A 14,290-nucleotide genomic window follows, 5' to 3' on the forward strand; every position below is an offset into this window, starting at 1 on the left:
GAGAGAGCATGCATGGGGGGGAGTGGGGGAGGGAGAGAGAGAGAATCCTCAAGCAGACTCCCCGCTGTGTGCTGAGGCTGACGCAGGGCCCTGAGATCATGACCTGAGCCAAAATCAAGATTCAGATGCTTAACCGACTGAGCCACCCAGGCGCCCCCACCCCCCCAAAAAAAAACTCCTTCTGAGCCTCTCATTGCCCTTAGGGGAGAGACTAGATACTTGGGTCGGCATTCAAGGCCCCACAAATCTGGCCCCTCCAGGCTTGTCTCTTGCTCCTGCACCCCCTCTCACCTGCATTCCATCTAACAGGCCTCTGCGGCTCTTCAGAGCTCTCCCCTCCACCCTTCCATGACCTCTTTCACGGGGAAGTGAGCTCCTAGGTATCTCCAAGGCCCCGCTCCAGAGCTCCACCTCAAGGAACCAGCTGCACGAAGGGAAGCCTTGAAGGAAGGTCTGTGGTGGAAAGGATGGGGTGGCGGTTACTGGACCTTTTACATTTCTGTGTTTTGGTTGTTTTTTTTTTTTTCCCAAGTTTTCAACTTGTTAAATGAACAAGGTGATTCTGTGGTGAACAGTAGTTTGGGTCAGCCTTAGGCTGTCATTAAACTGGGACACACCTGAATCGATGATGCTATAATTAAAAAAAAAAGATCACAAAGATGCTCCTGTCAGGTGAGTTCTCTAGATCTTTATCATCTTTGGCATGTCTTCCCCACTCCTCCTCACTTGATCTGGACAATTCTGAGCTAGAAGGTGGGTGTGTGTGTGTGTTAGCCCACTTGGATGGATGTGACATGGAGACCCAGAGGTGGTAGGTCACGGAGCATTTGGGGCTCCCCTGCACACCCCAGCTGGCCTGGGGAACAGAGACCAGGGGCAGAGGCCTTCCCCGTGCGCCCACCCAGCCTGGAAGGCTCATCCCCACACGATGCCTGCCTTCTCCTACCTTCCCTGTGCTCTCACTTATTTGTTTTGTCTTCTTTCAGTAGACTCACTTTTATAACTTAAATATGTTTATTTTAAAGGAAAGTTTAAGTAACGTGGACGGAAAACCAGCCACACTTGCCAAAAATAAAAGGGGACACAGCATGGGCACAATCAGCCCCTCGTGGGGTCTTGTTCCAGCCAGGTGTGGCCCACTGAAGGCCCTCTTGCTTCTAAAGGGAGTCAGCTGGGGCTGGGACAGGCGTTAAGGACACGTGAGCACCAAGTTGAGCCTTTCTCGGTGATGCGGTCACAGTTAAAGAACAGGAAAGGGAAGATGGTTCTCCCCCGGGGGATTCTGGGGCACCCTCCCCAAAGCACCCCAGCCCTGCTCATCTCCAAGGCCGCTCTGGTCTCGGCTCCCACGGCCACGGTGACTGCCAGCCTTACACCCCTGATCAGTGTGTTCTTGTCCTCACCTTGAGGGGTGGGGGTTGCAGGGGGCATGGACCCTAACTCAGATTTGGAAATGGGCTCAGAAAGGGCAGGTGGTGACCTATCCAGGGACGTACGGTGGGAGGTCCTCCATGTCTCACCTCCTCAGGGACGTACTGCTGACCATTCAATCTCGATGCCCTTTTCAGACCCTCAGACCTTCTTGTGCCCAGGAAGCCAATTCCTTGCCCACCCAGACAGCTGACGTGCGCCATCCTCACTGCCCAGGAAGCCCCCCCACAGCCCATGACCTGGCTTCCTGCTGCACACAGGCCCCAGGGGCGTAAAGCGCAGAAAACATGCTCAGAGACATGAGGGGTCAGGGCCAAGGCAGCCCAGCAAGGATTTGGAGGAACCCAGGTCGGGGCCCAGCTGTGCCTCACCGTCAGTCCCCGAGAACAAGGATCCTGCCTCAGTCACCCTGGAGCCCCAGGCCCAGCATGCCCTGGGTGAGGAAAGGCCCTGGATCTTCCCGTGGTAGTGGGGGGGGGGGGGGGGGGACAGCTGGCTAAGGTGGGCTGAGGGGCTAGGAGAGGCCATACCACGTGGATCAACTCCAGTGAAAGCAAAGAAAAAGGAATAAAACCGAATGTCCTTGGAAATGCCTTTAGTGCTTGGCTGTCCATGAAAACAGGATAAAGTGCTTCCTCTGTCTGTGCTCGAGCCTGGCAGGGTGGAGGCGTGGAGCTCAGGCCAGGACAGCCTCAGGCAGGACAGGGGTGGGGCGGGGCTCGGTTGGGGAAGGGCTCCGTGCTGCTACTTGAGGGCATCCAGGTGGGTGCAGACTTGGGAGAAGACACCGTCCACTGAGCCTTCGGCATTGACCTGTGGGGAGACGGCCGGGAGGGCAGAGACGATGGGAAGGGCTGGGTGGGCCCCACCGAGGCAGGGGTTCACTTCCCCCAGAGGCCTGGCCTGGCTCTCCGAGCCCAGCCACTGGGGGACAGCAGCCCATCACCGAGCCAGTGGGGAGACCAAGGCCTGGCCCAAGGTCACCGGAATTTTGGCCACCCCAGGCAAAAACCCATTTCCTAGGGCTACCCGCGGCCTGCAGGGGGCGCACCTTGCGCACGATGCCCCGTTTCTCATAAAAGGCGATGACAGGTTCCGTGGCCTTGTAGTAGGTCTCCAACCGCTTCTTGATGGTCTCCTCATTGTCATCCACTCGCCCGCTGGTCTCTCCGCGCTTCAGGAGCCGCTGGGTCATGGTCTCCGGGCCTGCGTCCACATACAGCAGCAGTGTGGGCTGTCCGATCTGCGGGCGGGCGGAGCGGTACTCATAGGGGCCCCATTCCTGCCCCCTGGGGCCACCGCCTCCCCATCCTCCCGAGTCAGAGGCCCCACCTGAGACCCACTCAGACCTCCAAGCCCTTCCCCAAGGCAGCCTGAGGGACCTTCCAAAAACCACTCCCCTGCTCCCAACCTCTCCCATAGCTCCCCAGTGCCCTCAGAAGAGAGCCTCCTGCCCTCCTCCTCTCGTGTTTCTCACTCCTTCGCTCTCCTTGCTTTGGCCATATTGACTCTCTGTAGTCTGGGCTCTCGCCCACCTCCTCCCACGCCAGGCCTTTGCTCATGCCAGGAACCCTTACCTCAATACAAAGTGCTGGCTTTCAGATTTGAACAAAAATCTCCTTCCTCCGGGGCAGTCTTCCTGGATGCCACCCCCACCACCATCCCCAGCTCCCTGGGACACCCTCTTCAGTCCTCTCTCCTTCTTTGCCCAGAATGTCTCAGGAGGCCTCTGGTTATTTACTCAGTGTCCCTCTCCCCTGCCAGGAGTCCCTCTGAGGGCAGCAAGGCATCTCACTGGAATAAGCGTTTCATCCACCGCAAAGGGCAAGAAGGAACAAGGCTGACCGGTCTTCCTTCCGCGAGGCCCTGATGCCCCCTGGTGTCCAGATCTGAGAAGACCAGGTGCCCGGACCCTTGGAGGCCGTGGCAGGGCTGGGCCCTGTGCTGAGCCCACAGCCCACAGCAGCGTCCACAACAGCCCCAGGAGGGAAGGAGGCTTTTAGTAATCTCATTTTCCAGATGTGGCCCTGAGGGTCGGAGGTGACATTACCCAGCTGGTACATGTGTGTCACGACAGGACATGCTTTGAGGCTGCCTAGCACCTGACCGCAGTGTCCATGGCCTCCTAGTCTGGAGGAAACCCAGCCCACTTCCGTTTCAAAGATAGGGAAACTGAGGCCCGCAGCAGGGCAGACACTTTCTTGAGGTCCTGCAGGCACTTAAAGGTCGGGACGTGAAATCTACATCTGGATGAGGCTCAAAGCTTCGGAAGCCCAAGAAGGCCCCAGCCTCACAGGCTTGGGAAGTGGGGAGTGGGGGTCTGGTCCCACCCCACCTATTGGGATGCCTGGTCCTCCCCACGAGGCCGGGAAGGAGTCCCTCTGCCAAGTAGACCTCCTTGAGCCAGCCCCACCCCTCGCCTTCCCCCACTTGCAGCCCTGTGTCCCTAGTATGACCTGTGACCCCAGAGGTATGTGTGTGTGTGTGTGTGTGTGTGCGCGTGCGCACGCCCATGCATGCGCATGCGTGTACATCCATGCGTATAAGCGTGCTGTGTCCACACGCACGCATCGCACGAGTACGTGTATGTGCATTGCCGGATGTGTGCGCACGCATGCGCTCTGTGTGTGCGCACGCATGCGCTCTGTGTGCACGCGCATATCCCTGAGCTTGTGTGCCTGTGTTTGGGAGCGGTGCCCCCACGCTGTTTTCCTGCCGGGCATCTGTTTCAGGCAGCTCGGAGCCATCATCCTGGAGGCCTGCTTTTTCCAGTCAGACTCCCCGTGGCCCATGGAAGGAGACTGGACTCCTTGGCCTCAGCGGTCTCCAGCCAGGCCTGAACCCCCTCTCCCACAGCAGTCCTGGTTGCCCTGCCCCCTAGATTCTGTTCTCCCCACACCAGCCTGACCCTTCCAGCCCTGTCCATCCTGCGCCCTGCCCCTCTGACTACGGGTTTATAAGGTGCCGAGCCCCACTTTGGAAGGGTACATTCTCTCTAATCGCATTCTGCTCCTTAAGGCAGCTGTTGCCAACCGTGTCCCCCCATTTTGCAAATGGGGACACTGATGAGGTTCAAGGAGGCAGAATGATTGGCCTAAGGCCTGTTGAGCTAGAACCTGAGCCCAGGTTTGTGAGCTCTCCAGCCTGTGCTTCCTCTCCCTCTAGAAAGACTTCTAGAAACTCTTCCCCAGTTTCCCTCCTTACCCCTCTCCCCACTCTGACCCCACAATTAGTCTCTCTCTCTCTTTGCCCAAAACTCTGTCTGGCCATCATGTCAGCCTCTGCCTGGCCACCCCACATCACAGCCCCAAAACATACCCAGCAGGTGGCACCTTACCTTCAGCTCAAACTCCTCTCCCTGCTGTACCTCCCGAGGGTAGCCATCGATCAGGAAGCCTTTGGAAGTATCTACCTTGGCCACCATGGCATCTCGGAGCATGTCCAACACTGTCTCCTGGGGGCACAGGAAAATACGGAGAGGTCATGAGCTCCTTTCCCCACCTCTTCCTCCAGGCCTCTGCCCTAATAAAGATGTTCCAAACAAGCCTCCCTCTCCAGGAAGCCTTCTCTGAATGTGAAGACTTGACTGGTTGATCAAACCCTTCATGCATCTATCCATTCATTCAATAATACTGACTCAGCCCCTCCTCCCAGCCAGCTCCCGGCCAGGGCCCCGAGGACACCACTGTGAACAAAGCAGACCTTCCTCAAGAAGCTCACAGTGTGGTGAGGTTGATTTAGCAATTTCCAAGCATGACACAGGTTGAATGGGCAAAGAAGGAGGCCTTCTGGAGTTATAAAATGAGGGGGTCTAAGCTCAAATCTGTGGAGCCAGGGAGGTCTGAATGCTGAGGAGGAAAGAACATTCCAGGCAGGAAGGAATCTGATGAGATTGACAGGACCAAAAGGCCCGGGCAGCCGGAAGGTGGAGAGCTGGGGGGGGAGTGGGTGGTGTGGGGCTGAAGGGGTCGGCAGGGGCAGGGGTCCTAGAAGTTCCGGGAATTTCTAGAAAGAATTTCCTGCCAAGGGCAATGGGGACCAGAGCCAGGAGTGTTTGGAGCCAGGGAAGATCAAGGCAGCATTCCCAGGGCATCATGGGCTTTGCTGGCGGGAGCCCACTTGGGGCCATCATCACCCCCCACCCCACCGGGCCCACTCACCAGTGGCACCAGCTGCCCCTTCTCCATGATTTCCGACAGCATCTTGCCCCTGGCCGAGCCCGAGCTGACCTCGGCCCGCAGGAGGTCCCCGGTGGAGAGGTGGGTGTAGCCGTACTTCTGGACAATCTTCTCACACTGGGTGCCCTTCCCCGAGCCGGGCCCTCCTGCAAGCGCCCACCCGTTCAGAAGCCCCATGAAACGGGGGCCGCCGCAGGGCGAGGATCTGCCCGCGCCACCCAGCGGAGGAGGGGCAGAGCCCAGGGTGCAGCCCCGGGCCCAGGCTCCCACCAGCCTCTCCCTGCTTGCTGCCTGACCCCGCCTGCCTTGGACTCACCCACCACAAAGATGATCTTGGCTTTCTTCAGCTTCTCTGTGGGACAGAAAAGGGGAGCAGAGTTCAGTGACTCGCTTGACAAAGAGCCCGAAGCACCTCTGCCGTCCAGGCCTGTGCCGGGCCTCAGGCCTCACGCTCCTGCCCCGAGTGACCAGCGACGGGCTGAGCAAAGCTCAGTGGTCAGGCAGGAGAGGGTGTTCCAGGCAAAGGCCACAGACTCGGCACAGGCTGAGGACAGCTCCGAGGGGCTCAGATGCCGACCCTCACAGCCCCTCCCCGGGGGGTGGCTGGGCAGCAGCGGGTCACCTCTGGCCTTAGAGTCTTCCGCGGTGCGGCGTCTTCCCGAGCAGCAGGCCCCCATGGTCCCGTTCTCCCGCGTCCCCTACCCTTCCCCTCCCAGGCCCTGGGCCTGCCCATTGCCCGCCTTCCCTGGGCAGTACGAGTCCGGAGTTGGCAACCACAACATATGTTGCCCTGGAGACGGTTGCCAGGGAAAAGGGCTGCGGTGGGCATGGAGAGCCCTCGCCCAGAGAGGGAGGCGAACTCCTGCTCCAGCCTCTGCCTCACCAGCCCTCAGAACTCAGCAAGGCCACAGCCTGGCCGCGCGAGGGAAACTGAGGCCTAGGGAGGCAGGGGCCTGCTCCGAGGATGCCAGACCCAGAACCGGAAGCCGTGCCCTCTTCCCAGGCTGCCCGGCCTTCCCCTCACTGGGTCACCTTAGGAAAGGAGTCCCCACCCCTCTCTGGCTCTCTGTCCCTCGCCACTGAGGAAGGCTTGGCAGCTCCCAGGGGCCCCCTGGCCCTGCGGCTGGAGACCTAGAGGAACTGTCAGGAGAAGTGCTTCTCCTGTGGGCTCCCATCACTGCCTGCCAAGTGCTGGGTACCACCTGGAGGCAGGGGAGGCCACAGCCCGCGGGCAGCTGATGTTTGGGGCCCAAGGGGTGGAAGGGTGACCGCCGGCTCAGGCAGCAGCAGCAGGCTCCTTTAAGAGCCGCCCAGGCCTAGGCACAAGGCCAAGGATGGGGCGGTGATACTGGCAGGAGGCGGGCCAGCCAGGCGCTCTGCTGGCCACATGCCTCCCTCCAGGTCCCGGCCCTCAGCAACCAGGAGCGCCCAAGAGATCCTCAAGACCCACCCCCTCTGGAGGATGGAGAAACTGAGTCCCACAGAGGGGCTGGACCTTGCCTCGTCCTTGTTAGGCTTGGCATTTGCACACTTGGGGCCTCTCCCCAGGGCTAGCCTCCCCTTGCCAGCACCCACCCTTTCTAGAAAGAGGCAGGGATTCAGCTCTATAAATACCAGTGTAGGAGGTGAGCTATGGGGCCCTCAGGAGCCTCAAGGAGGCCTCCTTGCTTCTAAAATTAATCTTAGAGCTGGCAGATCCCGTGAGATGCCTGAGGAGGTTGCTGGAGGCTCCCAGACAGGCCCCTCTGGCAGCCGGAGAACCTCCTCCAACCCTTCCCAGAATGTCTCCTAAAAGCACACCCCCTTAACAGACAGGCACACTGAGGCCCAGGCTGCAAGCAGCAAAGAAGAGCCTCGGTACCTTCCATCCTGCTGAGGTCCGGGGAGCCGAGTCAGCGTGCTGCAAGACAAGGGCACAGGTGGGGCAGGTGAGGGGGCCTTCCCGACACCCCGTCCCCCTCCTGCCCAGCCCCACGGTGTGTGCCAGACCCTGACGCTCCCAAGGGTACAGGGCATGGAGGGCCCCGAAGGTTGGGTGACCTTGGGAAGGTCACCTTTCCTCGGTGGACGTCCACTGTTACAAAAGGGCAGCAACTCCCTCCTGTCCACCTCTTCCCGCCGGAGGAGCCAGGTGGCGAGGACAGTCCTGAGGGACAGAAACAGTGGCGTCAGCAACTGCTGAGCTGTTCCCCTTGCCAGTCCCGGAAAACAGGCATCTGCCCAACACCTTGGAGACGCTCCCCAGGGCCGGGAGGAAAGCTCTGTGGAGGCTGGAAGTGGGAAGAGGGACTTGAGCTGCATGTGTCTTCATCCTGGATGGGGTTGGGACGAGGATGCTCAAAGGGACACAGAGGTCCGAGGGGGAGGAAGCTGCAGGAGCTGCTCAAGGGACACAGCCCTGTACAGTTTTCATGGGGGGGGGGCGCCCAGGCTCTCACCCCCCCCATATGACCCTTGCCCCCTCACCCCCTTGAGGATCTTGCTCCACCACCTGCCTTCCCCGAAGCAAGTGAGTCAACCCCACCCCCTCCGGGACCCCACTCTGCTTCAACCTCTCCTTCCACCTAGAGTTGCCACCTCCACACCCACCCACTCTCCCCAAGGCCACCAGCAACAAACACAGTCACTCTTGCCTTGACCTTTGACGCCCGACCCTCGGTTGGCTTTCCCTCTGCCTGGCATTCCCCCCAGCCACAGGCCCTCAGTCCACCCTCACAATGCTGACTTCAGGTTCCCAGGACCCCTGTCTCTGCCCAGCCAGCCCCGCCCTCCCTCCCCAGCCCCATAAGTCTACAATTCCTGGACAGGCCTGGGGTCCCCACAGACCCCACCGCATCCCCAGTTCCATGCCCTGTTGCCCAACCAGAGGCCCCAGTCTGCGTGAACACCCTTCTCCCACACCCCACTTGCACCCTGCACACGCACATCCCAACTCTCTCTCCAGCCTGTGTGCTCACCACCACTTCTTTATTGCAAGCAGGGCGCCTGGCCGCTGCCCCAGCCTCCCATGGGTCTCCCTACCTCCATACCCCACTGGGCAATCTGCAGGTTTCTCTCCGATAAGCATCAGACCACATCGCTCACCTGCTTAAAACCCTTCCAATGAGTGGCCCCCTAGCTCCCAAGATAAAGCCCTAACATGGATGACAGGGTCCAACAACCTCTACCCACCCTCTGCAGCCTTTTTTTTTTTTAAAGATTTTATTTATTTATTTGACAGAGAGAGACACAGCGAGAGAGTGAACACAAGCAGGGGGAGTGGGAGAGGGAGAAGCAGGCTCCCCGCCGAGCAGGAGCCCGATGCAGGGCTCAATCCCAGGACCCTGGGATCATGACCTGAGCCGAAGGCAGACGCTTAACGACTGAGCCATCCAGGCGCCCACCCCCCCCCCCCCCCCAACCCCTTGCAGCCTTAACAGCCACCGCTTGAATTGCTTGGAGCTTCCTCACCCACTATGACCGTGTCCCACCTCCAGGCCCTGGCTACCATTGCACCTGATGTCTGGATGCCTTTCCCCAGGTGCTTCTGGCTAGGACTCAGTTTAGGTGTCACCTCCTTCAGGAAGTCTTCCTGGACTCTGTCCTCCACTCCCACACTAGCAGGTGCCTCCTTCAAATGCCCCCAGCGTCGCACACGCCACATGGTACTGGACCCCTCTGTTGTACCACTGGCTTGTGTGCCCCATGGGACTGGGCCTGGCCCCGGGCTGAGCATAGGGCTGGGGGCCTCACGCTGTGCTCACAGCTGTCTTGGAAGTGATTTGAGGCTTGAAGAGGAGGAGAGACTTGCCCCAGAGCCTGGCTGGGGTCAAACTCGGGCTGCATTTTCTGCTGCTTTAGGCCTGGCACCCAGTAGGTCTTTAGGCAGCTTTGCTGACTGTCCCGCCACTCGTGGGGCATGAGTTATAGCCCCTTTCCTGCTGAGTGTGCTCAAGGAAGGGTAGAGCTGCCAAGGCCCCACAGCAGCAGGCAAGGGAGGAGGACGGTCCCCAGGCCAGAGAGAGCATGAGGTGACACCCTGTGGAGTGGCCTCCCACCCACCTTGCCCTGCTTCCTCCCAGTAACCTAAGCCCCTCTGTCCTGCTGGCACCTGCTACTTCCTTGGTCCAAAATAACCTGGGTGGTGAGGACTCACAGATGCCAGGGGTCCAGGACGGAGTTGGGTTACCGGCTCAGCACCCAGGCCTTACAAGGACCCCAGATCCAGGCTGCAGCAACTCCTCTCGTGACTCGGTGGTCTGCCCAGGGGCCTGGGGAACTGAGGCCCAGAGGGACAGCCACTTAAGGGCTCATCCCTCAGCTGTGTGACCTTGGGCAGCTGGTGTCCCCTCTCTGGGCCTGCACCCCCCAGGCCCTGTCCTGCTGCTGCTGGAGACTCCTGAGTGGATACCTGAGCGGTGCTCAGGAAAGGTCCCACGTGTTGGCCCCAGGGGCTCCCTTAGAGCCCCCGCCCTTTCAGGAGGCTGGGGCAGGGGGCCAAACATCCAGGGGGCTTCCTGGCCCCCCAGCACTCAAAATGGCACAGCAGGATAGCTCCTCCAATCTCACAGGCGGCCCCGCCAGGTCCTCCAGGGCAGGGCGTGCGGCCACAGCCCCCTTCCCAGGGCCCCAGCTGGGACGTGCCAAGGGCAGGGACCTGGAGCCCCAGCGTCAGGAGTGCCAGCCTGGACAAAGGGGCGACTGTGTAGGAGGCTAGGAGGGACTGCAGCACACATCCCCCGACGCGGGCACACGCAGGGTGGCACAGACAGCCCGAGCAGAGCCTGCGAAGACCGGACGGGCGAATCCCCACGGATCCCCCCAGCCGTACAAACACACAGCCGCACAAACCCCGAGGATGCCCGGACACACACGGACCCGCGGCCCCAGGCGCGCGCGGCTCCCCCCCCCCCCAGAGCGCCCCCCCCCCCCCCCCCCAGAGCGCCCCCCCCCCCCGCGGCCGGACACGCACGCGGGCACACACTGACCTGGGGGAGGGGTGCGGCGGGCGCCGGGGCCAGTGCTGCCCTGCCCGTCCTCGCCCGCCGCCCGCAAAGGCGACTATTTATAAGGCTGTCAGCAGCGCGCAGCATGCCGGGAGCCGGCGCTCGGCGAGGGCAGGGAGGGAGGGAAGGAGGGAGGGAGAGCGGCCCGGGAGGGAGGGGGGCCTGCACCCGGGTGAGCCCCGCTGGGAAGCCAGAGCAAGGCCGCCGCCCCGCACCGTGCACCCCCAGGTGGCTGAGCCTGCAGGGTTTTCTCCCGTCCTGCCTGCCCTGCCCTGTGCCCACATCGCTGCAGGGGAAATGGGACCGGGTTCCGTATGACAGCTGGGGAAACTGAGACCTAGAGAGAAGAGACTCGTTGCACAAAATCCCACGGCAAATTGTTGGCAGAGGGAGGACCCAGCGTGGGAGGCAGCCGATGCATGGATTCTGGGGGCTTTGCCAGGCCAGTCCCCCCACCCCTCCTCAGATCCTGCCCAGAGGCCCCTGGGCGGAAACCCACCCAGAACTCCTCCTCTCTGGTTAGAAGGGGCCCAAGAAGGCCTCTGGGACTGAAACTCTCTCAGGACCCCAAAGACCATCCAGGTACCCATTTCTCAGCTACGGGTTGTGTAGACGATTATAAAAAATCAGCTCTGCCTTCATCACACTGCCAGGCAGCCCCCAAGAGGTGAGCAGGAGGGGGTGGGTCATTCAGAATGCTGAATGGGATGTGGGTACCTGGATAGGGGGCCGGCCATCCTGAAAAAAAGAACAGCTCCCATGAATGAGCACTCACTGTGCCAGGCACTGGGCAGAGTGCTGGGCTCACACTGGGTCTGCGAATCCTTAAACCTGGAGGAAAGCGAGGGTCACACCTGTAAAATAGACGCCCCAGCATGAACCTGTGTAGAATCTCTGAACCTGAAACCTCGTTTGGGGACGAAAACTTCATCCAATTTTTGACACAAAAAAAACTATTGAACTGGACAAGGGCGTCTGACGGAACACAGAGCTGCTGCACCCCCATTCTTTTTTTTTTCCTAAAGATTTTATTTATTTGGGGCGCCTGGGTGGCTCAGTTGGTTAAGCATCTGCCTTCAGCTCAGGTCATGATCCCAGGGTCCTGGGATCGAGCCCCGCATTGGGCTCCCTGCTCCGCGGGAAGCCTGCTTCTCCCTCCCCCACTCCCCCTGCTTGTGTTCCCTCTCTCGCTGTGTCTCTCTCTGTCAAATAAATAAATAAATAAATCTTTAAAAAAAAAAAAAAAGATTTTATTTATTTGACAGAGAGAGAGCACAAGCAGGGGGAGCGGGAGAGGGAGAAGCAGGCCCCACCAAGCAAGGAGCCCACCATGGGGTTCGATCCCAGGACGTTGGGATCATGACCTGAGCCGAAGGCAGATGCTTAACTGACTGAGCCACCCAGGTGCCCCTCCACGCCCATTCTTGATAAAAATCGGATATTTTCCTGGTAACTGTCCTCACGTAAAAGAAACCTGACATACTGTAAAATGTCATTCTCTCTTCCAATCATAATGTTTGGAAAACAATTTGTATGGTCTTCCTAATACTTCTGCAATTTGCTAATGAAGACCCCTGGCTTTTACTCCTCAACGGGACACAATTTGGGTTGCTCCCTAAATTTGTGCTCCCCAAATTACAGTTCTCAGACCCCCATTTTGTGTGGGCACAAAATGTGTACAGGATGGTTCTCCAGTGCCAGTGGGGTCTGACTGATGGGAGGAATGGTGGTGCAGCCAGGCTGGGGTGCGGTGGGACTCTGCAGTTCGAGTCCACAAGAGAAAGGAAGCCAGAGGTCTGTGTGGCTGACTGCCCAAGCAAAAGAAATAGGCAAAGAGCCCAGTGAAAATAATTCTAAACATGCAGGGGCGTGTGTGTGTGTAAAATCTATTCCTACGGGTTTTTGGTTTTGTTTTGTTTTTTTTTTTAACGTCTCTGAAATCGTGTTGTTTTATAATCAAATCCATGGTATCTTTAAGTCAATGAAAGGAAGCAGAACAGAGGGGGCGGGATGGGGTGTGTGTGTCCATGACCCCCTGGAAGAGGTGGGACTTTCACTTCTTACTTAGAGGCTGGCTGGCTGGCTGGCTTTCTTTCTTTCTAAAAATAAAACAAGCACCTATTACTTTATACATAAAACAATTTTAACACGGATCTACCTTGAGGACATGATGCTAACTGAAATAAGCCAGTCACAAAAAGACAAATATTGTACGATACTACTGATATGAAGTCTCTAGAGTGCTCAAATTCATAGAAACAGAAAGCAGAATGGCAACCAGGGGCTGGGTGGGGAAGGGGAAATTCAGAGTTACTGTTTCATAGATTTCGACTTTCAGACACATGAGATGAGAAAGTTCTGGAGATGTTTTACAACAAGGTAAGTGTACTTAACACTCCCAAACTGTACACTTAAAAACGGGTATGTAGTAAATTTTATGTGGTTTTTACCACAATAAAAATTAGTTTTAAAATCTTAAAAACTGGGGGAAAAAAACAATTTTAAGTACCTATTTTATTCTGCATTCTTGTCTCAGCCATATTGAAGTCTCTGTGAAAAACACAATTTTGCTTTTTTATAATTCTATTTGAGCAAGTTGGACGTCCAATGAGCTCTCCAACCAACCGAATTTCTGTGTTTGAGTACTTTTTTAATTTTGTTTGTGTATGACCTGTGGATTTTCCACCAATGCTGGGATATTGAAGTGTCAGGACTTTTTTTCCCAGCTGCAACTTAAAAAAAAAGGAAAAAGGCAGGGAGGAAGAGAGGGAGGAAGAAGGGAAGGCGAGCAGGGGGAGGGGGAAAGGGAAAAAATTGCATGGAGGAAAAATCTGGAAGATTATATCTTAGACTGTTAACAGGGAATGGGACCAGGCGATACCCTCTATCCTGTATCATTTGTATGGTTTACGTTATTTTGTAACGTGAAAAAAAACAAAAACAAAAAACCTGGGGCACCTGGGTGGCTCAGTCAGTTAGGCGTCTGCCTTTGGCTCGGGGGTCCTGGGATGGAGCCCTGCATTGGGCTCCCAGCTCAGGGGGGAGTCTGCTTCTCCCTCTGCCTCTGCCCCTCCCCCTGCTTGTGCTCTGTCTCTCTCAAATAAATAAATCTTTAAAAAAAAAAAAAACACCCTAAAAACATATAAAATGAAACCAATTTTTTAAATATTTAAAAAATATTTTGGTTAAAGAAAGAATCCCAAGGCTTGAAACGAGCCAGCTGGGGGGAGGCTGACTCTGGGGCAGCCTCACTCTGAGGCTCACAGCTGGAACCACGCAGAGCCTAGCTGCCCCAGGCGGGCGCTGAGCTGAGCATTGTAGGCAACAGCTGGAGTGGCTACTTTCAGGAAGGACACGTCAGGTTTGCAGATGGTGGGAGATGCCCCCAGCCCCAAGGGGGGGGTTAGGGGTAGAGGCCTCAGAGAGGTAACTGGGAAAGGGATGCACAGGGATATGGGGGGCTCTGAACCCCAAAGGAAGAGGTAGGTTTGGTCCTGGTCACATTGGGGTGCCAGTGAAGGTTTCAGAGCAGAGAGGACCATAGTGAGGTCGCTTTAGGAAGTTAGTTTTGGCAGTGAGTGGACCAGTCTCTGCTGGGTCCCGTCTGAGGCAGTGAGTTTGTGGGGTTGAGGGCCCCGTGCCTCCTGCCCTCAGCATCTTCCCAAGTCCTACCTTCTGATGCTAAATTGAACTGTC

At 57.7% G+C, this 14,290-nt stretch overlaps 1 protein-coding gene across 3 annotated transcripts; it reads right to left on the bottom strand.

Moving 5' to 3' along the window:
• Positions 1-252: 252 nt before the first annotated feature.
• AK1 (adenylate kinase 1) lies at positions 253-10,683 on the bottom strand. Of its 3 annotated transcripts, XM_032418832.1 has the most exons (8): positions 10,577-10,683; positions 7,664-7,755; positions 7,471-7,509; positions 5,926-5,961; positions 5,592-5,755; positions 4,769-4,885; positions 2,483-2,674; positions 258-2,244 (listed from the first exon to the last, which is right to left on the bottom strand). In XM_032418832.1, exons 3-8 carry the CDS (start codon positions 7,475-7,477, stop codon positions 2,176-2,178), a joined length of 585 nt encoding a protein of 194 aa, XP_032274723.1. In that variant the 5' UTR covers positions 7,478-7,509; positions 7,664-7,755; positions 10,577-10,683; the 3' UTR covers positions 258-2,175. The 3 variants fall into 3 exon arrangements, with proteins under 3 accessions (XP_032274722.1, XP_032274724.1, XP_032274723.1); XM_032418833.1 differs by lacking the exon at positions 7,664-7,755 and having other exon boundaries at positions 257-2,244; positions 10,577-10,675; XM_032418831.1 differs by lacking the exons at positions 7,471-7,509; positions 7,664-7,755; positions 10,577-10,683 and adding an exon at positions 6,232-6,344 and having other exon boundaries at positions 253-2,244.
• Between the last annotated feature and the right edge of the window lie 3,607 nt (positions 10,684-14,290).

The sequence above is a fragment of the Phoca vitulina genome, unplaced genomic scaffold (assembly GCF_004348235.1).
Source record: "Phoca vitulina isolate PV1807 unplaced genomic scaffold, GSC_HSeal_1.0 scaffold21, whole genome shotgun sequence".
NCBI lineage: Eukaryota > Metazoa > Chordata > Mammalia > Carnivora > Phocidae > Phoca > Phoca vitulina.

What these genes read in the sequence shown, in the direction of transcription:
- AK1 (XM_032418831.1), bottom strand. Translation starts at nt 6,286, where the DNA reads ATGGGGGCCTGCTGCTCGGGAAGACGCCGCACCGCGGAAGACTCTAAG. An exon ending in CAAGATCATCTTTGTGGTGG is followed by an intron (nt 5,756 to 5,925) that starts GTGAGTCCAAGG and finishes GGGCGCTTGCAG; the next exon opens with GAGGGCCCGGCTCGGGGAAG. An exon ending in AGGGGCAGCTGGTGCCACTG is followed by an intron (nt 4,886 to 5,591) that starts GTGAGTGGGCCC and finishes CTGTGCCCCCAG; the next exon opens with GAGACAGTGTTGGACATGCT.